General features: G+C 42.5%; 1 protein-coding gene across 3 annotated transcripts in view; it reads left to right on the top strand.

Moving 5' to 3' along the window:
• Positions 1-7,275: 7,275 nt before the first annotated feature.
• LOC139562777 (axoneme-associated protein mst101(2)) overlaps positions 7,276-22,574 on the top strand; it is a 124,702-nt gene continuing 109,403 nt past the window's right edge. For 2 of the 3 annotated variants that reach the window (XM_071380803.1, XM_071380802.1), the window contains exons 1-10: positions 7,276-7,651; positions 14,972-15,181; positions 15,333-15,416; positions 15,510-15,602; positions 16,152-16,295; positions 16,424-16,522; positions 16,613-16,732; positions 17,217-17,336; positions 18,217-18,267; positions 18,456-18,482. In XM_071380803.1, the coding sequence (XP_071236904.1) occupies positions 7,630-7,651; positions 14,972-15,181; positions 15,333-15,416; positions 15,510-15,602; positions 16,152-16,295; positions 16,424-16,522; positions 16,613-16,732; positions 17,217-17,336; positions 18,217-18,267; positions 18,456-18,482 (970 nt within the window). In that variant the 5' untranslated portion in view covers positions 7,276-7,629. Of the gene's footprint in view, positions 7,652-14,971; positions 15,182-15,332; positions 15,417-15,509; positions 15,621-16,151; positions 16,296-16,423; positions 16,523-16,612; positions 16,733-17,216; positions 17,337-18,216; positions 18,268-18,455; positions 18,483-22,574 lie in introns of all 3 variants that reach the window. The other variant, XM_071380801.1, reaches the window with a different exon arrangement.

Genomic DNA, 22,574 nt, shown 5'->3' with positions numbered 1-22,574 from the left:
GTTTTACAGGGAAAACACAATATATATTTATGTTAGCTCACCAACAAATAGAAAAAAGCACAGACATTTTTCACAGCACAGGTAGCATGCACAAAATCAACCAAACTAACCTAGAACAAACCAAAGAAACCAAGAAACAACTTCATCAGATGACAGTCTTATAACATGTTATACAATAAATCTATGTTTTGTTCGAAAAATGTGCATATTTCAGGTATAAATCATAGTTTACATTGCGGCTACAATCAGAAATTGCACCGAAAGCAGCCAGAATAATTACAGACACCAACGTGACATACCGAAATACTCATCATAAAACATTTCTGAAAAATACATGGTGTATAGCAAATGAAAGACAAAGATCTTGTGAATACAGCCAATATTTCCGATTTTTTAAGTGTTTTACAGCGAAAACACAATATAGCATTATATTAGCTTACTACAACATTTACATTTACATTTAAGTCATTTAGCAGACGCTCTTATCCAGAGCGACTTACAAATTGGTGCATTCACCTTATGATATCCAGTGGAACAACCACTTTACAATAGTGCATCTAACTCTTTTAAGGGGGGGGGGGGGTTAGAAGGATTACTTTATCCTATCCTAGGTATTCCTTAAAGAGGTGGGGTTTCAGGTGTCTCCGGAAGGTGGTGATTGACTCCGCTGACCTGGCGTCGTGAGGGAGTTTGTTCCACCATTGGGGTGCCAGAGCAGCGAACAGTTTTGACTGGGCTGAGCGGGAACTGTACTTCCTCAGAGGTAGGGAGGCGAGCAGGCCAGAGGTGGATGAACGCAGTGCCCTTGTTTGGGTGTAGGGCCTGATCAGAGCCTGAAGGTACGGAGGTGCCGTTCCCCTCACAGCTCCGTAGGCAAGCACCATGGTCTTGTAGCGGATGCGAGCTTCAACTGGAAGCCAGTGGAGAGAGCGGAGGAGCGGGGTGACGTGAGAGAACTTGGGAAAGTTGAACACCAGACGGGCTGCGGCGTTCTGGATGAGTTGTAGGGGTTTAATGGCACAGGCAGGGAGCCCAGCCAACAGCGAGTTGCAGTAATCCAGACGGGAGATGACAAGTGCCTGGATTAGGACCTGCGCCGCTTCCTGCGTGAGGCAGGGTCGTACTCTGCGAATGTTGTAGAGCATGAACCTACAGGAACGGGTCACCGCCTTGATGTTAGTTGAGAACGACAGGGTGTTGTCCAGGATCACGCCAAGGTTCTTAGCACTCTGGGAGGAGGACACAATGGAGTTGTCAACCGTGATGGCGAGATCATGGAACGGGCAGTCCTTCCCCGGGAGGAAGAGCAGCTCCGTCTTGCCGAGGTTCAGCTTGAGGTGGTGATCCGTCATCCACACTGATATGTCTGCCAGACATGCAGAGATGCGATTCACCACCTGGTTATCAGAGGGGGGAAAGGAGAAGATTAATTGTGTGTCGTCTGCATAGCAATGATAGGAGAGACCATGTGAGGATATGACAGAGCCAAGTGACTTGGTGTATAGCGAGAATAGGAGAGGGCCTAGAACAGAGCCCTGGGGGACACCAGTGGTGAGAGCACGTGGTGCGGAGACAGATTCTCGCCACGCCACCTGGTAGGAGCGACCTGTCAGGTAGGACGCAATCCAAGCGTGGGCCGCGCCGGAGATGCCCAGCTCGGAGAGGGTGGAGAGGAGGATCTGATGGTTCACAGTATCAAAGGCAGCCGATAGGTCTAGAAGGATGAGAGCAGAGGAGAGAGAGTTAGCTTTAGCAGTGCGGAGCGCCTCCGTGACACAGAGAAGAGCAGTCTCAGTTGAATGACTAGTCTTGAAACCTGACTGATTTGGATCAAGAAGGTCATTCTGAGAGAGATAGCAGGAGAGCTGGCCAAGGACGGCACGTTCAAGAGTTTTGGAGAGAAAAGAAAGAAGGGATACTGGTCTGTAGTTGTTGACATCGGAGGGATCGAGTGTAGGTTTTTTCAGAAGGGGTGCAACTCTCGCTCTCTTGAAGACGGAAGGGACGTAGCCAGCGGTCAAGGATGAGTTGATGAGCGAGGTGAGGTAAGGGAGAAGGTCTCCGGAAATGGTCTGGAGAAGAGAGGAGGGGATAGGGTCAAGCGGGCAGGTTGTTGGGCGGCCGGCCGTCACAAGACGCGAGATTTCATCTGGAGTGAGAGGGGAGAAAGAGGTCAAAGCACAGGGTAGGGCAGTGTGAGCAGAACCAGCGGTTCTGCCTCTAACCTTCCTAGGGTTAGAGGCAGATGCTTGGAATTTAGAGTGGTAGAAATTGGCTTTAGCAGCAGAGACAGAAGAGGAGAATGTAGAGAGGAGGGAGTGAAAGGATGCCAGGTCCGCAGGGAGGCGAGTTTTCCTCCATTTCCGCTCGGCTGCCCGGAGCCCTGTACAATAGCCTACCACACTACCGCATTCATTCATCAAGGCACGTTAGTGATAGCAATAGGCACGTTAGCGTTAGCGAATAAACCAGCAAAATATATTAAATTTCACTAACCTTCATAAACCTTCCTAAGATGACAGTCCTATAACATCAGGTTATACATACACTTATGTTTTGTTCGAAAATGTGCATATTTAGAGCTGAAATCCGTGGTTATACAATGTGCTAACGTAGCATATTTTTCCCAGAATGTGCGGATATTTCTATTAGACTCTCACCTATTCTGACCAAATAGCTATTCATAAACATTACAAAAAAATACATGTTGTATAGGAAACGATAGATCCATTAGTTCTTAATGCAATCGCAGTGTTAGAATTCTAAAAATATCTTCATTCGACATAAGACTTAGTTATGGTAAGGGAATAACCAAAACCTGAGCGCAAAGCTACTAGTACACAGTTCGACAGATATATGAAATAGCATCACAAAATGGTTCCTACCTTTGCTGATCTTCCATCAGAATGTTGTACAAGGGGTCCTTTGTCCAGAACCGTCGTTGTTTGGATTCAGAACGTCCTCTTTCCCTCTTGAATTAGCAAGCACACTGGCCAGGTGGTGCTAACCTCTCCTTCGTGAACAAACGCAAACGACGCAACACGCCTAACGTCCCGAATAAATTTCAATAGTCTAATAAAACTATATTGAAAAAACATACTTTACGATGATATTGTGACATGTATCAAATAAAATCAAAGCCGGAGATAGTATTCGCCCCATAACGACAGCTTTCCAGTAGGCAATAACAGGTCCCAACACGCGCCTTGCAGAGAACAGAAAATGGGGGACACGTTGTTCCAAGAGGGTTTATTCAACCTCAGACCGAGATAATCAACTCATTTTTCCTCTCACTTCCTCTTGACATCCAGGGGAAGGTGTATGACGTGCACGTATAGTCATACGTATAATGCCCATTTATAGGCAGGCACTTGAACACAGCATCGATTTCAGACTTTCCACTTCCTGGTCAGAAAGTGTGCTGCCAAATGAGTTGTGTTTTACCCACAGACAAAATTCAAACGGTTTTAGAAACTAGAGAGTGTTTTCTATCCAATAGTAATAATAATATGCATATTGTACGAGCAAGAATTGAGTACGAGGCCGTTTAAATTGGGAACGATTTTCCCCCAAAGTGAAAACAGCACCCCCTGTCCTCATCAGGTAGCTTGTGTTTTGTATCTTAATGTGTATATTGTGTGTATATTTGCTTCTCTATACTTGCCTATTGATGTGTTTTTTTTGTATTGTGCAGGTCTCAATATGACTTCCATCTGCGTCAAGACATGAATGTGATGCCCCTATCATTTGTGTGTGAGGGTCAATCTTCTGTGCACAAGCAAAGACAATTTATTAAGGTAAATAAAGAAATTGTCTTTCTTCGCGCACAGAAGATTGACTGTCACACATAGATTGGGTTGTCGTGAGAAATAATAATCACATTTTGCTTTTGGGAAACCCCTGTATAGTATATCCTGTTTGAATGGCTTAGTCACCAAACAACACTATTGACAAAATGTTGTTTATAGATGACCTTTTTTGACTGCGGGGGGGGGGGGGGGGGGGGGGCTGAGTGGTTTGACGGTGTCACACCCTGATCTGTTTCACCTGTTCCTGTGATTGTCTCCACCCCCTCCAGGTGTCGCTTATTTTCCCCAGTGTATTTATCCCTGTGTTTCCTGTCTCTCTGTGTCAGTTCGTCTTGTATGTCAAGTCAACCAGAGTGTTTTTCCCGTACTCCTTTTGCAATTCTCCTTTTTCTAGTCCTCCCGGTTTTGACCTTGCATGTTTCTGGACTCTGTACCCGCCTGCCTTGACCATACCTTCTGGACTCTGATCTGGTTTTGACCTTTTGCCTGTCCACGACCATTCTCTTGCCTAACCCTTTGGATTATTAAACATTGTAAGACTCCAACCATCTGCCTCCTGTGTCTGCATCTGGGTCTCGCCTTGTGCTTTGATAGACGGGGGAGAGCTCAGCTGATAGGGGCATCACACTCATGTCTTGAAGATGGACGCAAATGGACTCAGATGTCAGACGTTAAGTGACAGCTCCCAAGGAAAGGAAAAGACAGAGCTATGAATGCAAGGACTGACCATCCATAATATAACATTGTTTTAGCCAGGCAATACTGTGTTTGTTAACATATTATATATTTTTTACAAACATTGGAGTAAAAAAAGCTTGTGTTTTGGGTTCTGATGGAACAGTTGAACTAAGCTCATGAAGCTTATAAATTAGATTCTTCAAGAATCAATGGGTATACAGTGCATTCAGAAAGTATTCAGACCCCTTCCCTTTTACCACATTTTGTTACATTACAGCCTTATTCTAAAATGGATTAAATCGTTTTCCCCCCTCACCATTCTACGCATAATACCCCATAATGACAAAGCAAAAACAGGTTTTTAGAAATGTTTGCTGATGTATAAAAAATAAACTGAAATATCAAATTTACAGAACTATTCAGACCCTTTACTCATTACTTTGTTGAAGCACCTTTGGCAGAAATTATAGCCTTGAGTCTTCTTGGGTATGACGCAACAAGCATGGCACACCTGTATTTTGGGAGTTTCTCCCATTCTTCTCTGAAGATCCTCTCAAGTCCTATCAGGTTGGATGGGGAGCGTCGCTGCACAGCTATTTTCAGGTCTCTCCAGAGATGTTCGGTCAGGTTCAAGTCCGGGCTCTGGATGGCCCACTCACGGACATTCAGCGACTTGTCCCAAAGCCACTCCTGCATTGTCTTGGCTCTGTGCTTAGGGCCATTGTCCTGTTGGAAGGTGAACCTTCGCCCCAGTCTGAGGCCCAGAGCGCTCTGGACCAGGTTTTCATCAAGGATCTCTCTGAACTTTTCTCCATCTTTCCCTCAATCCTGACCTAGTTTCCCAATCCGTGCTGCTGAAAAACATCCCCACAGCATGATGCTGCCACCACCATGCTTCACCGTAGGAATGGTATTGGCCAGGTGATGAGCAGTGCCTTGTTTCCTCCATATGTGACACTTGGCATTCAGGCCAAAGAGTTCAAACTTGGTTTCATCAGACCTGAGAATCTTTTTTTTTGGTGGCTTTTGGAAAACTCCAAGCTGGCTTTCGTGTGCCTTTTACTGAGGAGTTTCTTCCATCTGGCCTCTCTACCATAAAGGCCTGATTGGTGGAGTGCTGCAGAGATGATGGTCCTTATGGAAGGTTCTCCCATCTCTAAAGAGGAACTCTGTAACTTTGTCAGAATGACCATCGGGTTCTTGGTCACCTCCCTGACCAGGGCCCTTCTCATTTTCGAGTCTCATAGCAAAGGGTCTGAATACTTATGTAAATAATGTATTTCTGTTTTTATTTGTAATACATTACCTGTTTTCGCTTTGTCATTATTGGTTATTGTGCGTAGATTGATGAGGAGAATCAAATATTTTATCAATTTTAGAATAAGGCTGTAACAAAATGTATAAAAAGTGAATGGGACTGAATACTTTCCGATTGCACTTCTAAAATGGATGTAGCAACTAAGGATTCCAGCTTTAACCACTTTCACAACATCACAATTTTGTTGTGCTATAAGTCACTGCCACAATAGTGTATTATCTAGGTCTACGATGTATGTGGCATACCATGTCATTCACACTCACTGAAAAGCAATTTCAAAGCAGTCATGAAGTTTCAGGCTTGGATTTGGCCAACTATTCAAAAAATGATGCCTCTATAGTCATAGTCAGCTTTGTTATGCAGTGCAGATGTGGCCTTCACTGCAGCGTTGGGCCCAATTCGAATTGAAGGCAATTAATTCAGGAAGTGATTTGAATTTAAACTTCAAAAAGGGAAAAACATTTGAAATAAATAGCTTTTACATTTAAGTTTATTAAGAAATCATTGAAAATAGATCAAATCAAATCAAATGTATTTATATAGCCCTTCTTATATCAGCTGATATCTCAAAGTGCTGTACAGAAACCCAGCCTAAAACCCTAAACAGCAAGCAATGCAGGTGTAGAAGCACGGTGGCTAGGAAAAACTTCCTAGAAAAGGCCAAAACCTAGGAAGAAACCTAGAGAGGAACCAGGCTATGAGGGGTGGCCAGTCCTCTTCTGGCTGTGCCGGGTGGAGATTATAACAGAACATGGCCAAGATGTCATTTTTTCAATTATTGAATTGGAATTTCAGTTTACTTCCTGAATTGACTGACTTCAATTCGAATTGACCCCTACCCTGCTTAACTGTGTGCAAATCTCATTAAACTCCGTGTGTAGACTTGTATGTGTACTATCAACACCCATATTCAAAAGGAGGCGGGGGAGGGTACCAATACTGTACTGTAAACACCAAATGGTTGCATATAACAGTGGCTCTGCTGTAGGGCCCTAATGTGAACACAAGATGGCTGTATTTAAGTGAACATGCCTTACCATAATCTTTACAGACAGTGGAAAATTCTCTCTGCAGACTCAGTGGTAAGTAAGGATTGAATAGCTGCCAAATGCATGTTTATTTTGAAGCTGTCATATGAAACCAACAATCATTGTATTACATATTCACAGATTTAATTAAAGAGTGATGATTGGGAAGGCATCACATTTCGATTTCCCTTCTATTTATGTGCAGTGTTGTCATTTCCTTTCCTTAGTAGCTGTCACTCAACCTCTGACGTTGAGTCCATCTGAGTCCATCTACCAGACGTGTGAAACCCCTACCAGTTGAGTTCTCCCCCGTCAGACCACTGAGCACAACCCCCAACAGCCAAAAAAGGCCTGAGAGAGCAACTGTTGCATTGAGCCCTGACTAAGAATAAACTAGGCTGTGGTGGGATAAGGTTACCGAGAAGCCCCCTTGTGCTGTTCTGACCTATACCCATGTGAGGCACCAATAATACTGGGTGGGCATTTCAGCAGGGATCTGCAGTCTCTCCCCTGCCCTATTCTTGGCTTTCCCCACTCCTATTTTGCTCTCCTTCACCATCATACGTCTACATTTTCTGCAATGCTTCAAAACAGGCAGCTTTGAAATTCCAATCACCTTTTCATTTTTAAACTTTTTTCCCCATTTTTTTTTCTCGATATATTCAACCTGTGGATTATATTGGTACAAGTAAGGGGCAATACCTTCATTGATACGGTCACAATTTCCTTAATCAGTGGATTCCAATTCGATTTGAAAGACATTGCTAACCTCTTGAATAAAAGCTTTCATATCAACATGCCTGAAGCAGCCCCTGAAGGTACGTCTTTCAAAACATTCTGCATGTTCACTTTGTATGGAGAAGAATTGTTTGCTAAAACATAGTTTGCGTCATTAAAGCAATGTACTATTTGGATTACTTTTGTTTCTCTGGCGTCTCATGATGACGAAATGTGTTGAAAGTTGATTGCTAAAAATACTGCATATAGTATTAGCACTTTTGCCCCTGTAACATGACAGCTGAAGTGCCCGCTATTTCAAGGCTATAAATCATCTTATGATAGTATTTAACGTCTTTCTCCACCTTATGTAACACAGCAAAAAGGTTCATATTTAACTCTGGGTGCTAAATACAGTCTCCAGGACTTAGTGTTTGGATATAATGTATGACGCAGTATTTGTCAGTGACACCTAGCATTGTATCAAGTGTCACCAACTGTGAATATTTAAAAGGTCTGTATTGCTCAGTTGAGTGTGTGGTGTGTAGTTATCCATTCACCATGCTTCATTTATTTTTTATTGGAGGAAGTGAATCATGCAATACATGAGCTGTGTTCGAATACCCTTACTAACATGCTGTATACTACATACTTAATGAGTATATACTACATAAAATTAGTTCATTTTAGTATACTGTAACGAACAGTATCCTTTCAGTTGAGCGTGCTAGCGCTTCACCTGTCTACCGGAAGTTGATGCTGTTGCTATGCAACCTCTTGCTAGCTTGTTAGCAGATCAAATGACTAGCTAGACATTTTACAGACAGAGCGTTGTCAGATTGTCTGTTTGTAAATTCAGAGCTCTTGGAGCGTCGCTCTGGCTGAGGAATAGAGTTGATCCGAGTGTTTTGACCTCACAACAGCAGTCAAGCACCCACGCTAACTAGCTAACGTTGGCTAGCTACTTCCAGACACAAATTAAAGAACACCTCACTCTGACCATTTTACTCACCCTAGCAGAGCTGGTTAGGCTGTGTTCATATTATCCAGAGTGCTGGTGACTGTAACTGTGCTGCTGGCAACAATTTAATGATGCTGTTTTTTGCCAATGTTTACTAATATGAAAACAGCTTAACAAGCTCTGCTAGGGCGAGTAAATGGTCAGAGTGAGGTGTTCTCTCATTTGTGTTTGGGAGTAGCTAGCCAACGTTAACCACTTAGCTTGGGTGCTTGACTATCGTTGAACGCTCGGATCAACCCTACTCCTCGGCCAGAGCGTCCAGTGTGCAAACTGAAATTACGAACTGACAACGCTCTGGGTTTACAAACGCCCAGAGCGGACTCTGGCTCCAGATTGAATTTACAAACACACCAAAAACCGTAAAATGTTTAGCTAGTCATTTGTTTTGCTAACAAGCTAGCAACAGCATCATCTTCTGGTAGACAGGCAAAGCTCTTGTATGCTCAACTGAAAGGATACCGTTTGTTTACAGTATACTTAAATGATCTAATAGTATGTAGTATGTAGTATATACTCATAATGTATGTAGTATACAGTATGTTAGTATGGGTATTCAAACACAGCTAATGAACCAAACTGATGAACAAATTGAAGGAGATGTGATTATAGATTATGATAGAATGGTAAATCTGGATCCAGTACACAAATACATTTCACATAACACATTTAAAGGGGGAAATAGTGTTCTAGTGAAGATGACATCTTCACTCTTATAAAACTGTACACACAAGGGCAAAATTATGTTTTAGATATTGGAGGGGATGAACAGTTTAAGAGGGGGGGGGGGGGTCCAGAGATCCTGTTAGGGCATAGGGTGGAAAGCTTGTCACACACACACACATCCTGCAGTTCTTCACATATTTTCCATGGGGAGTAGAGAAGATGTTGCAGTTTTAAAGAAAGCTTTCTGCAGCTTTACACGTTTTGCCAAGGGGAGGAGAGAGGCTTAGACATTTTCTAACACATTTGATACAATTCCACTCATTTTGCCATAGGGCAGAGATCATTTTTTTTGTTTGTTTTACAGCTAATTTCCTGCAATTCTACACATTTTGCCAAGACTTGTGCCATGTTAATGATATGAGTGAGAGTGACTAACAAAATCAATGGGGGCACCCTGGAGGTCAGGGCCCCTGGGCACATGCCATGCGTGCTCGGTTGGTATTAGGCCATTATTACTACAAGTTTAGATAGCTGGCTAGACTAACTTACCAATTGTTAGCTGACATTAAGTGACTGTCAGTGACTGACATAACAGGAGAAAAACTGATGATGCACAACAAATTTCGAAGTTACACGTGTATTCTACTATTCTAACTGAACAGTAAATTTTGGCAATTTCAGCCAAACCCGTTGCTGACAGTAGAATGGCCTTACTGAAGAGCTCCGTGACTTTCAACGTGGCACCGTCATAGGTTGACACCTTTCGAACAAGTCAGTTCGTAACATTTCTGTGCTGCTAGAGCTGCCCTGGTCAACTTTAAATGCTGTTATTGTGAAGTTGAAACAACTAGGAGCAACAACGGCTCAGCCGCGAAGTGGTAGGCCGCACAAGCTCACAGAACGGGACTGCAGAGTGCTGAAGCGTGCAGCGATCGTCTGTCCTCGGTTGCAACACTCACTACCGAGTTCCAAACCTCTGGAAGCAACGTCAGCACAAGAACTGTTCGCTGGGAGCTTCATGAAATGGGTTTCCATGGCTGAGCAGCCGCACACATGCCTAAGATCACCATGCGCAATGCCAAGCGTTGGTTGGAGTGGTGTAAAGCTCGCCGCCATTGGACTGCTGGCTTCCACCCGCCAGTGGAAACGCGTTCTCTGGAGTGATGAATCACGCTTCACCATCTGGTAGTCCAACAGACAAATCTGGGTTTGGAGGAAGCCAGGAGACCACTACCTGCCTGAATGCATAGTGCCAACTGTAAAGTTTGGTGGAGGATGAATAATGGTCTGGGGCTGTTTATCATGGTTCAGGCTAGGTCCCTTAGTTAGAGTGAAGGGACATCTTAACTCTACAATATACAATGACATTCTAGATGATTCTGTGCTTCCAACTTGTGGCAATAGTTTGGAGAAGGCCCTTTCCTGTTTCAGCATGACAATTCCCCTGTGCACAAAGCGAGGTCCATACAGAAATGGTTTGTCAAGATCGGTGTGGAAGAACTTGATTTGCCTGCACAGAGCCCTGACCTCAACCCCATCGAACACCTTTGGGATGAATTGGAACGCCGACTGCGAGCCAGGCTTAAAACCCAACATCAGTGCCCGGCCTCACTAATGCTCTTGTGGCTGAATGGAAGCAAGTCCCCGCAGGTTGGAGTTGACTGAGTTGAACAGGGTAAACAGGTCCTGAGGGGAATCCAAGGCAGTGGTGGTGAGTGAAGTCCAGAGCAAGGTGGTTGGGTGGTGAGATGTGGTACAGGAGCCAGAGACAGAGCGGTAACTTCAACGAGAGGACAAAACGGTGTAAGGCAGGGAAACAAGCACAGCAGAGCAGTAGGATCTTGAGAACTAACAAAAGGCTAGGATAACAACCGACTGAGCAGAGATATGAGCGAGAGAGAGAGAGAGAGAGAGAGAGAGAGAGAGAGAGAGAACTGTAGGTTAGGACGACACCGGATGAACACCAGATGGCGTAGTGGGAGCAGATGTGACAACATCTAGTTAAAAGCCTTCCCAGAAGAGTGGAAGCTGTTATGGCAGCCAAGGCGGGACCAGCTTCATATTAATGCCCATGATATTGGAATGAGATGATCGACGAGCAGGTGTCCACATACTTTTGCAGTGTGTAATAATAGAGTGTGAACATACCATTGAATGTTGATCCCGACTCCCGAGTCTCCCCTGACCGTATTCTGTCAGCATCCACTCGTTATTCTGGAAGGTTTTCTTTAAATGACAGAAACAAAGTTGAAGATGTGGTACTATTTTGATGTGTTCGTTTTAGCCTACCAGGGGTGCCGGGTCAGTGCCAGCGGCGTTTTTATCTCGTTAAACTCGATGAAGCAGCCAAAAAAATGTATTTCAACCAAATGAAAAAAAAATAAAAATGAATGAACAATCTGAGCGGCTGAGCAGAGGAGACCCAGTGCGTCCGAACAGAGTCGGATTAACTAATTTGGGGCCCTGGGGCACCTACCTCAAGAGAGCCCCCCAACTCGCCTAAAATATATATTTTTTGGGGGGGGTTAAACAGATTTATTTAGGAAAACAGCTAACTTCATGCATTTCAACACATTTTACGATGGGGCATAGAGAAAAATGTGCAGTCTTATTCTACACATTTTGTCATGTGGCTGAAAGACAACGTTGCTGTTTTATAGCTCATCTCATGCTATTCTTTAAATTTTGCCATGAGGATGAGATAAAATAATAATTTCCTGCAATTCTACACATTTTGCTATTGTTTATGACGTGTTCATATGCTATCTGGGGGAACCCTGACCTCCAAGAGACCCCCAACCCAAAATAAATTAAATTGAGTTGAAATAAATGATTGTTGAGGGCGAATCGACCTGTCTTGTGGGAATTTCGCCTATGGTTTGAAGTCATATGATGTGCTCTGTCATACTCAGATCCCTGGGCTCCAGCTGTAATATTAATCAGCTGTCATAAGAGAGCTTTAGCAACATGTTTGTGGATAATAAGTCTAAGGCCCCATCCAGAAATAACCCCTAGGCAATTGTGTCATTCTGAAAGGATTGGATAGGTATAAGCTAAGCAATATGGCAAAATGTTCACCACGTCTATCAGAGGGCAACATTTTTGACATTACATTTGAGTCATTTAGTCATGTAGTTCCGCACCCAAAAATGCCTTGACTCTTCTGGGTCAGTTGTATGAACAGTGCTTCTTTGGATTATGTTGTAGTATTGTGCAAAGGGTTCCGGGTTAACATCCAGGGTAAGGAAGAAATGGACGGATTATGGGCGTGCCATATAAATAAGTAAAATATTTAAATATTGATACTTTATTTTGACCGAGATAAGCATGGACAGAAAGACTCACCAATCTCACGTAAAGCATCAGAGCGAGCGAAACAGCGCCCTCTCTAGCCCACGTATCTGATGTTGTCTGGCCAAAAACATACTCTTTTTGGCCAAACAGAATTTGTATTTATTTTGGATTACCATTAGCTGCTGCCAAGACAGCAGCTACTCTTCCTGTGCCCTCAGGCCCCTACTCTACTACCACATATCTACAACACAATATCCATGTGTACGTGTGGGTATAGTGCTTATGTTATCGTGTGTTTGTATGCATGTGTCTGTGCCTATGTTTGTGTGTTGCTTCACAGTCCCCGCTGTTCCATAATGTGTATTTGTATCTGCTTTTTAAACAAACTTTACTGCTTCCATCAGTTACTTGATGTGGAATAGAGTTCCATGTAGTCATGGCTCTATGTAGTACTGTGCACCTCCCATAGTCTGTTCTGGACTTGGGGACTGTGAAGAGACCTCTGGTGGCATGTCTTGTGGGGTATGCATGGGTGTCCGAGCTGTGTGCCATTAGTTCAAACAGACAACATGTTAATACTTCTCACAAATACAAGTAGTGATGAAGCCAATCTCTCCTTCACTTTGAGTCAGGAGAGATTGTCATGCATATTATTAATGTTACCTCTCTGTGTACATCGAAGGGCCAGCCGTGCTGCCCTGTTCTGAGCCAATTGCCATTTTCCTAAGTCCCTCTTTGTGGCACCTGACCACACAACTGAACAGGTGCGACAAAACTAGGGCCTGTAGGACCTGCCTTGTTGATAGTGTTGTTAAGAATGCAGAGCAGCTCTTTATTATGGACAGACTTCTCCCCATCCTAGCTACTGTTGTATCAATATATTTTGACCATGACAGTTCAACTTGTTCAATTACCACATTGTTCATTACAAGATTTAGTTGAGGTTTAGGGTTTAATGAATGATTTTTCCCAAATACAATGCTTTTAGTTTTAGAAATATTTAGGACTAACGTATCTCCTTTCCACCCATTCTGAAACTAACTGCAGCTCTTTGTTAAGTGTTGCAGTCAACTTCTGTGACTGTAGTAGCTGACGTGTATAGTGTTGAGTCATCCGCATACATAGACACACTGGCTTTACTCAAAGCCGGTGGCATGTCGTTAGTAAAGATTGAAAAAAGTAAGGGGCCTAGACAGCTGCCATAGGGAATTCCTGATTCTACCTGGATTTTGTTAGAGATTCTTCCATTAAAGAACACCCTCTGTGTTCTGTTAGACAGGTAACTCTTTATCCACATTATAGCAGGGGGTGTAAAGCCATAACACATATGTTTTTCCAGCAGCAGACTATGATCAATAATGTCAAAAGCTGCACTGTAGTCTAACAAACAGCCCCCACAATCTTTTTATCATCAATTTCTCTCAGCCAATCATCAGTCATTTGTGTAAGTGCTGTGCTTGTTGTATGTCCTTCCCTTTAAGCATGCTGAAAGTCTGTTGTCTATTTGTTTACTGTAAAATAGCATTGTATCTGGTCAAACACAATCTTTTCCAAAGGGTTGGTAGCAGGCTGATTGGTGTGCTATTTGAGCCAGTAAAGGGGGCTTACGTGTCCTTAGGTAAGGGAATAACTTTTCCTTCCCTCCAGACACTTTCTAGTCGGCTTAAATTAACGATATGGCAAATAGGAGTGGCAATATCATCCGCTATTATCTTCAGTAATTTTCCATCCGAGTTGGTAATACATTTTTACAGTTAAATTATGGTTTTACGATAAAACCCTTTTTTTTATCACGGGACCACCCATGAAGAAAACATGCCCTCATATCATATGGAAATCAAATGCCCGTCCAACTGGTTCTGGCACCGCCCCAGAATAGGTAACGCTAAAAACCATCAACTACATCCACCTCCCTTTGACTTCCTCTGCAGCAACCCCAGAAGTTGACTGAGTCAACTTTGCACATCCGAGTCACTGGCATCACTATAACAAAGTGAGGTCCGTCCCTGTCTGGATGGGGCCTTAGACTTATTAACCACAACAAACACGTGGCTAAAGCTGTCTTATGACAGCTGAGGGATAATACTAGTAGCATTTTTTTTTAGAGTGTATAATAAGGGTACCAAAAATTCCTGAGGATTTATCTGTCTAGAGGCCAGTAAATAACCTATTGAATGTCAAACTATTTGTGTTGTATTTATTTGTGTTAATTGGGTATTGAAAACAATTATACGGTCATGCACTTAACAGGACGTGTACATATTCCAAGCTCTGTGGCATATTTAAAGATATCACTACTATAATAGGAAATATCACTGACAGAATAGCTACCTGATTTGTTGAATTGCTACTCCTCACTCAGCCTAAGATGAATCACTAGTATAGAGTAAGTATGACTATCATGCATTACTGGCAGCAATTTAAAGCTTATTCATGCTTCCAGGTGCAGCGGTGGAGTCCATCTCAGCTGCTGTAGCCGATGGGCTGAATGGGAACGTGGTGCCCCCAACATCCCCTCCTAAGGCCCAAGGGTTTGGAATATACAAGAAACTAACCTTTTCTGTAGAGTTAGTGGTGACTATCGGCCTCCTTCTCTCCTGGATTACTGCAGGCTTCATGATGTTTGACGTTGTAGAATATAAAGGGGTCACTGGTAAGTCAATCTTTCTTTGACATTTGTTAAGTCTTATGGAGACCATTCGTTTGATCATATTTGAACGTATTTCATGTTAAACAGTATTACTGTATTTAAGTTTTTTACCCTAACCCTAGTTCCCAATGTTTGTCACAATGCTTATTTGCAGACATTCAAGATGTAGTTTTGGATCCCATGAAAGCTGTTAATGATGCTGTAGAGGGAATGTCCAACATGTTCTATGAGGCTCAAGGTAGCTATGTATATCTTGTAATATTGTTACGCAGAATCCTGTTCAATTTAAAAACTGTGTAAAGCAATATATATTTTCTTACTGTGTCCTCAGAATGTGCATTTGCTCCTCATTTGAGTCTGGACCCCATGAATGCTGTCAAAGATGTAAAAGATTTATTTGTGGACTTCCTCTCTGATGATGACGGTATAAGGATGCCCAATGGTGTTAAAGTGGTCTTATGTTTTTGGAATATTTGGGGGCGGGGAGTTAAAAAAAAAAATTGTTTCCTTATGTTAATGAATGTTAGGCCGGGATTCAAAGCAACACAGATTAATGATATTGCACTGTACTTGACTTTGCACTGCAATCTTGATTAGTAGTTGTAACTTCCTATCACGGAAATACATCACAAAAACACAACTCTTCTGAAAAGCTGTATTTGATTCCAACATTATATGCTATGTTCAATCATTCAAAATGCTAATAGAAAAGTTGCACAACCTGATCATAAATAGAATAAAAATGGTAGAATTTATTTTTTATAGGCTTTGTGATTTTTCCGTAGATCCACCTACGACACATAATCTACACATTCTACGTCTATGTCAAGTGCTGTGCAATATTAGTAATCTGTGACCCCCCGCTGTATTAATTTAAAACACCAAAATACACCTAACTTCTGCAACTATTTAGATGTTACTACATTGGACTAGTAAATGAATATGACATGTTTGAAAATGTTTATTTTCTCAGGAAACTTTTACCTGAGCTACGTTGACCCGGTGATTATTGGCAGACGTGTGTTCAATGTCACCAATAACTCTATATGTGAAGTCATGGGTTACATACAAGGCACACTCTGTGTTCTATTGGATGCCATATTGGATATCCTGCAGGGTATGTCCACACTTTTATTACACACCATTATTTTCTATAAATATTCTGTTATTTCTTTGTTGGTATGGATAAAAAGTAAATGTTCTTAATACATGTGATGACCTCTCCATATTTTCTTCTATGCTCAGCCGTTCTCCATGCAGTGAGCATCAATGCAGTAGACGTAGTGCATGTTATCACTGACTGTACAAGTTCTACTGGAACCTACATAAGGGACCTGCTGCCAGGTATACACTTCTGTAGAGCAATTTACTGCAAAATAGTTCAAATCAAAGCATGGATTTTCAGAATTTTCACCTCACCTCTCCTATGAACAGGTATCCCTCAAGAAGTGAACGTCGATCCCATGCTGGTTCTCAGAAGAATGTTTGGGATTGTCATTGAGCAGAAGAACATGCTTGTGGACTATGTCTCCAACTTGCTAATAGGCGATCAAGGTACTTATAAATAGCAACAAGCTTAGCAAGTAGCTTGTATTAGAGCACATCTCAAACACATTCCAGGGAAATGTCTGCAGGTTTTCACTCCACCCTTGTACTTCATTGATGAATTAAGGTCACTCATTAGTAAGGAACTCCCCTCACCTGGTTGTCTAGGTCTTAATTGAAAGGAAAAACCAAAACCCTGCAGACACTCGGCTCTCCGTGGAATGAGTTTGACACCCCTGTATTAGTGGGTATTTTCAGGGAACAGTAATAATAATGTATGAATTCGCTTATTCAATTGCTATGAGGCTGTGTTACTGTATGTCAAGCCATTCTAGGTTCATGGTGTGTCTGGGAACACAAGACCACCACTGAACTTAATATTAGGACGAAGAAAAAAAAAATCTATCTTTCAAAAATCCAGTTCTTTCATTCCAATTCTTATTTTCATATCCTAATGGAGCAGCACCAGCTAATGGTCTTTTTGTATCTTTAGGGGTCATTCCTGAGATGAACTTTGACCCTATGAAAGTGGTCTCAGATGCAGTGCTTGAGATTGCAGATGGGAAAAACATGTTCATGGATTATCTGTCCAACATGTTTATGGATGACAAAGGTATACCTGGTTATGTGTGACCATCATATGCATTCTATGACATAAGAACAGTAATAGGACATAGATAATGTGACATATGACATACAGTCAGGTCCAACATTATTGGCACCATTGATAAAGATTGCTCAGTATTTGTATTATTTATCAAGGGTGCCAATCATTTTGGACCTGACATCAATAACGTACAATCTCATTCATGATACTGTTCTGGCTATACACTGAGTGTACGAAAAATTAGGAACCCTTTCCATTACGTAGACTGATCAGGTGAATTCAGATGAAGCTATGATCCTTTACTGATGTCACCTGTTAAATCCACTTCAATCAGTGTTGATGAAGGGGAGGAGACAATTTAAAGAAGGATTTTTAATCCTTGAGACAATTGAGACATGGATTGTGTATGTGTGCCATTCAGAGGGTGAATGGGCAAGACAAAAGATTGAAGTGCCTTTGAACAGGATATGGTAGTATGTGCCATGCGCACTGGTTTGAGTGTGTCAAGAACTGCAACGCTGCTGGGTTTTCACACTCAACAGTTCCCCGTGTGTGTCAAGAATGGTCCACCACCCAAAGGACATCCGGCCAACTTGGCACAACTGTGGGAAGCATTGGAGTCAACATGGGCCAGCATCCCTGTGGAAATCTTTCGACACCTTGTAGAGTCCATGCACTGGCGAATTTAGGCTGTTCTGATGGCAAAAGGTGTTCCTAATGTTTTGTACACTGGGCCTTTACTTGTTATCTGCTCAAGTAACTCAAATGTATGCAAATCTCTTGACATAAGCACATGATTTTCACATATGAAATTAGGAATAACATGTACATGTACAGTATGTTTCAAGATATTGACTCCCACATGTCTGTTTTCTTTTGGGTGTAGATGAACCTAGTACTATACCAGCATCTGTGATGCATGTGATAAGGAAGAAAGGTAGGTTTTTGTTCATTTCTCAGTTCGTTAATAATTACCAAACTCTCTCAGAATTCGTTGAGGTTGATTTTTAAGCAAACGCTCACGATACTGTCGATTTACTATTAGGTTGTTTGATGAAATCCCTTCCCTTTCATTTCATCAATAGATTTTCAATCAAATCAATGTTTTCCTTCTTCCAATCCTAGGAGAGTTTTTGCCACCCCTGGAAAAAGGTACGTAACAATCGTTCGTACACCAATTGTCACCACTACCAAAGGATGATGTTAATACAGTAACAAATGTAGAGTGTCATCAATTGTCAACTAATTTGATCCGGCTGTGGAATTTTGCTTTCATGTGGTGTGATGTTGTTTGATGACTTGAAATGTTTTTGTTTCGTTTGTTGGGTTGTGTAAATCTAGTTTTATTATATGTTATAAGGGGCGACTGAGGTTATCACATAATATTTTTGAATGTGATCAGTTACAAGATTTTCCTCATTACAAAATGATCTACAGAATATTTTTGGTTTGTTTCATCCATGCCAATAGTTGAGACAATTTGAAAATCTCGGTCTCCCGTGTTAAAAATCATCCAATCTCATTCAGTGTGCAAAGGTGTGGCTGCCTGTACTAATCATTGTTGCCTTGCAAAATGGATGTGTATTTGTAACATTCTGACACTAGCTTGGTTTCCACCCAATTGGCGACAGATTTTCATGACAATACACGAGAATCCGCATAGGAAAAAAAAAATCAGTGAGTGATGTATTGCACACAAAATTAAAAATCTAAAGTTCAACATGTTTCCATTGCATTTTCAACTACAACGATGGTTTCTTCACAAAAATGTTTGCGTTGAATAGCAAATGTTCCTACTCTTGTCTTGGCACATGCACTCTAGCCAACAGTAGGCTGTGCAGGTATAGTCTGCATGATGAGATTACTATGGATAAGAGCGAGAATATTAGTATTTGTCAAACAGCAGTCAAGCATCGATCATCATGTCACCAGAATAAGACCCTGGATATTTATTGGAAGTCGCATCAACATCACAGTGCACATTCACCACCCTGTGAAGTTCATCATAACTAGTTTCATCTGTAGCCTAATAAACTGTATGCTTTCCCGATTCGTAATGGGAGTCGGACCACACACCATATCATCGCGTTACTCCAACGTTACTCTAATACGATGGTTATCATATCAATATTTGCGCATAAAGGCATTTTGTGGTGGTTCATTTCTTTACTATCAAAAGAGGAGAGACGAAGTTATCACACAAGTCAGAGTTATACTTAAACTAAATCTTTAATGGTGAGAGCTTTGCAATAGCGATGGCTTGTCGACGAATCGCCACCGTCTCTGATGATCCGTTGCGAGCGGCGACACAAAAGGCTACCGAGATCTTTTTTAGCCAAGATACACCCCTTTCAACCTACATGACGAACAACAGATGTATAGAATGGGTCACGGGGTTAATATTTGTATGAAAGTTTTCATTGTATAGACCAGTGTCTGGCCCTCCGACTCCAAACTGGAACCGTCTCTCTCTGGTACCATACAGAACAGAAACATTAGCTCATGCTCTGGTATGCTCTTTAGTTTTTATCACCCAAAGACATCGTAAATCTCCTCTGTCAGCGTTATCTCCCAGAGGCCCATCCACACAATAGCTATAAGAATACTCTATTATGTCGAATAAAACAACCATTTGATGAAATAAAAGTATTATAACATCATTTGCAATTTTGCCACCATAGTTTCCTTCGTCATTTCTCGCATAATAAATTTTATAGACACCTAAAATTGTCCTGTTTCCATCATAGTTGTCGTGATGATAATTTTTTTGTCAGTATGACTTGGATGGAAATGTGGTTACTGAGTTGTAATAATGCTCTGACAATGGAGCTTGCTGTGAAACACTTCGGCGTTAACTATTATTTAAGGGAAGTAGGTTGCGGCGTGAACTGCTTGCCGTGCGGTAGCAGAGAGAACAGTCTTTGACTTGGGTGACTGGAGTCTTTGACAGTTTTTTGTGCCTCTGACACAACCTAGTTAATAGGTCCTGGATGGCAGGAATCTTGGTGATCTACTGGTTCATACGCACTACCCTCTGTAGCGCCTTACGGTCAGATCCCGAACAGTTGCATCTACACACAATACCCCATAATGACAAAGTGAAAACATGTTTTTAGTCATTTAAAAAAATACATATAAAATCAAATTGTATTAATCACATGCACCGAATACAATATGTGTAGACCTTACAGTGAAATGCTCACTTACGGGCCCCTAACCAACAATACAGTTTGAGAGAAATACGGATAAGAATAAGAAATAAAAGTAACAAGTAATAAAGAGCAGCAGTAAAATAACAATAGCAAGACTATATACAGGGGGTTACCGGTACAGAGTCAATGCAGTGTAAAAGAGGGGTGGGGGGCGGCAATGCAAATAGTCTGGGTAGCCATTTGATTAGAAGTTCAGGAGCATTATGGCTTGGGGGTAGAAGCTGTTTAGAAGCCTCTTGGACCTAGACTTGGCACTCCAGTACTGCTTGTCGTGCGGTAGCAGAGAGAGTAGCCTATGACTAGCGTGGCTGGATGTCAATGACAATTTCTAGGGCCTTCCTAGATGGATTTGACAATTTCTAGGGCCTTCCTCTGACACCTGATATACAGGTCCTGGATGGCAGGAAGCTTGGCCCCATTGATGTACTGGCCCATTCGCACTACCATCTGTAGTGCCTTGTGGTCGGAGGCTGAGCAGTTGCCATACCAGGCAGTGATGAAACCAGTCAGGATGCTCTCGATGGTGCAGCTGTAGAACCTTTTGAGGATCTGCGGACTCATGCCAAATCTTTTCAGTCTCCTGAGGGGGAATAGGTTTTGTCGTGCCCAATTCACGACTGTCTTGGTGTGCTTGGACCATGTTAGTTTGTTGGTGATGTGGACACCAAGGAACTTGAAGCTCTCAACCTGCTCCACTGCAGCACAGTCGATGAGAATGGGGGCGTGCTCAGTCCTCTTTTTCCTGTAGTCCACAATCATCTCCTTTGTCTTGATCACGTTGAGGGAGAGGTTGTTGTCCTGGCACCACACGGCCAGGTCTCTGACCTCCTCCCTATAGGCTGTAGGCTCATCATTGTCAGTGATCAGGCAAACTTGTGTCATCGGCAAACTTAATTAAGGTGTTGGAGTCGTGCCTGGCCGTGCAGTCATGAGTGAACAGGGAGTAGAGGGGACTGAGCACGCACCACTGAGGGGCCCCTGTGTTGAGGATCAGTGTAGCGGATGTGTTGTTACTTACCCTTACCACCTGGTGGCGGCCCACCAGGAAGTCCAGGATCCAGTTGCAGAGGGAGGGGTTTAGTCCCAGGGTCCTTAGCTTATTGATGGGCTTTGAGGGCACTATGGTGTTGAACGCTGAGCTGTAGGCAATGAATAGCATTCTCACATAGGTGTTCCTTTTGTCCAGGTGGGAAAGGGCAGTGTGGAGTGCAATAGAGATTGAATCATGTGGGGATCTGTTGGGGCGGTATGCAAATTGGAGTGGGTCTAGGGTTTCTGGGAGAATGGTATTGATATGAGCCATGACCAGCCTTTCAAAGCACTAGAGTGCTACGGGTCGGTAGTCATTTAGGCAGGTTACCTTAGTGTTCATGGGCACAGGCACTATGGTGGTCTCCTTAAAACATGTTGGTATTACAGACTCGGACAGGGAGAGGTTGTAAATGTCAGTGAAGACACTTGCCAGTTGCTCAGCGCATGTTCGCAGTACACGTCCTGATAATCTGTCTGGCCCTGCAGCCTTGTGACCGGTGAGCTGTTGAAAGGTCTTACTCACATCGGCTGCGGAGAGCGTGATCACACAGTCTTCTGGAACAGCTGGTGCTCTCATGCATGTTTCAGTGTTATTTGCCTTGAAGCAAGCATAGAAGTAGTTTAGCTCGTCTGGTCGGCTCGTGTCACTGGGCAGCTCTCAGCTGTGCTTCCATTTGTAGTCTGTAATGGTTTGCAAGCCCCGCCACATCCGTCCAGTGTCAGAGCCGGTGTAGTACGATTCGTAGCAAATGTATTGAAAATGAAATACACAAATAACTAATTGAAATTAGTATTCACACCCCTTTGCTCCAAATTGAGCTGAGGTGCATCCATTTTATTTTTATAATTTTTTAGATGTCACTACAACTTGATTTGAGTCCACCTGTGGACAATTCAATTGTTTGGACATTACTTTTATTATTATTTTTTTTAACCTTTATTTAAGTAGGCAAGTCAGTTAAGAACAAATTCTTATTTTCAATGACGGCCTAGGAACAGT

Source organism: Salvelinus alpinus, chromosome 33 (assembly GCF_045679555.1).
Source record: "Salvelinus alpinus chromosome 33, SLU_Salpinus.1, whole genome shotgun sequence".
NCBI classification, from domain to species: Eukaryota; Metazoa; Chordata; class Actinopteri; order Salmoniformes; family Salmonidae; genus Salvelinus; species Salvelinus alpinus.
Note: the sequence above shows the minus strand (reverse complement) of the source record. Positions and strands in the feature narration are given on the sequence as shown.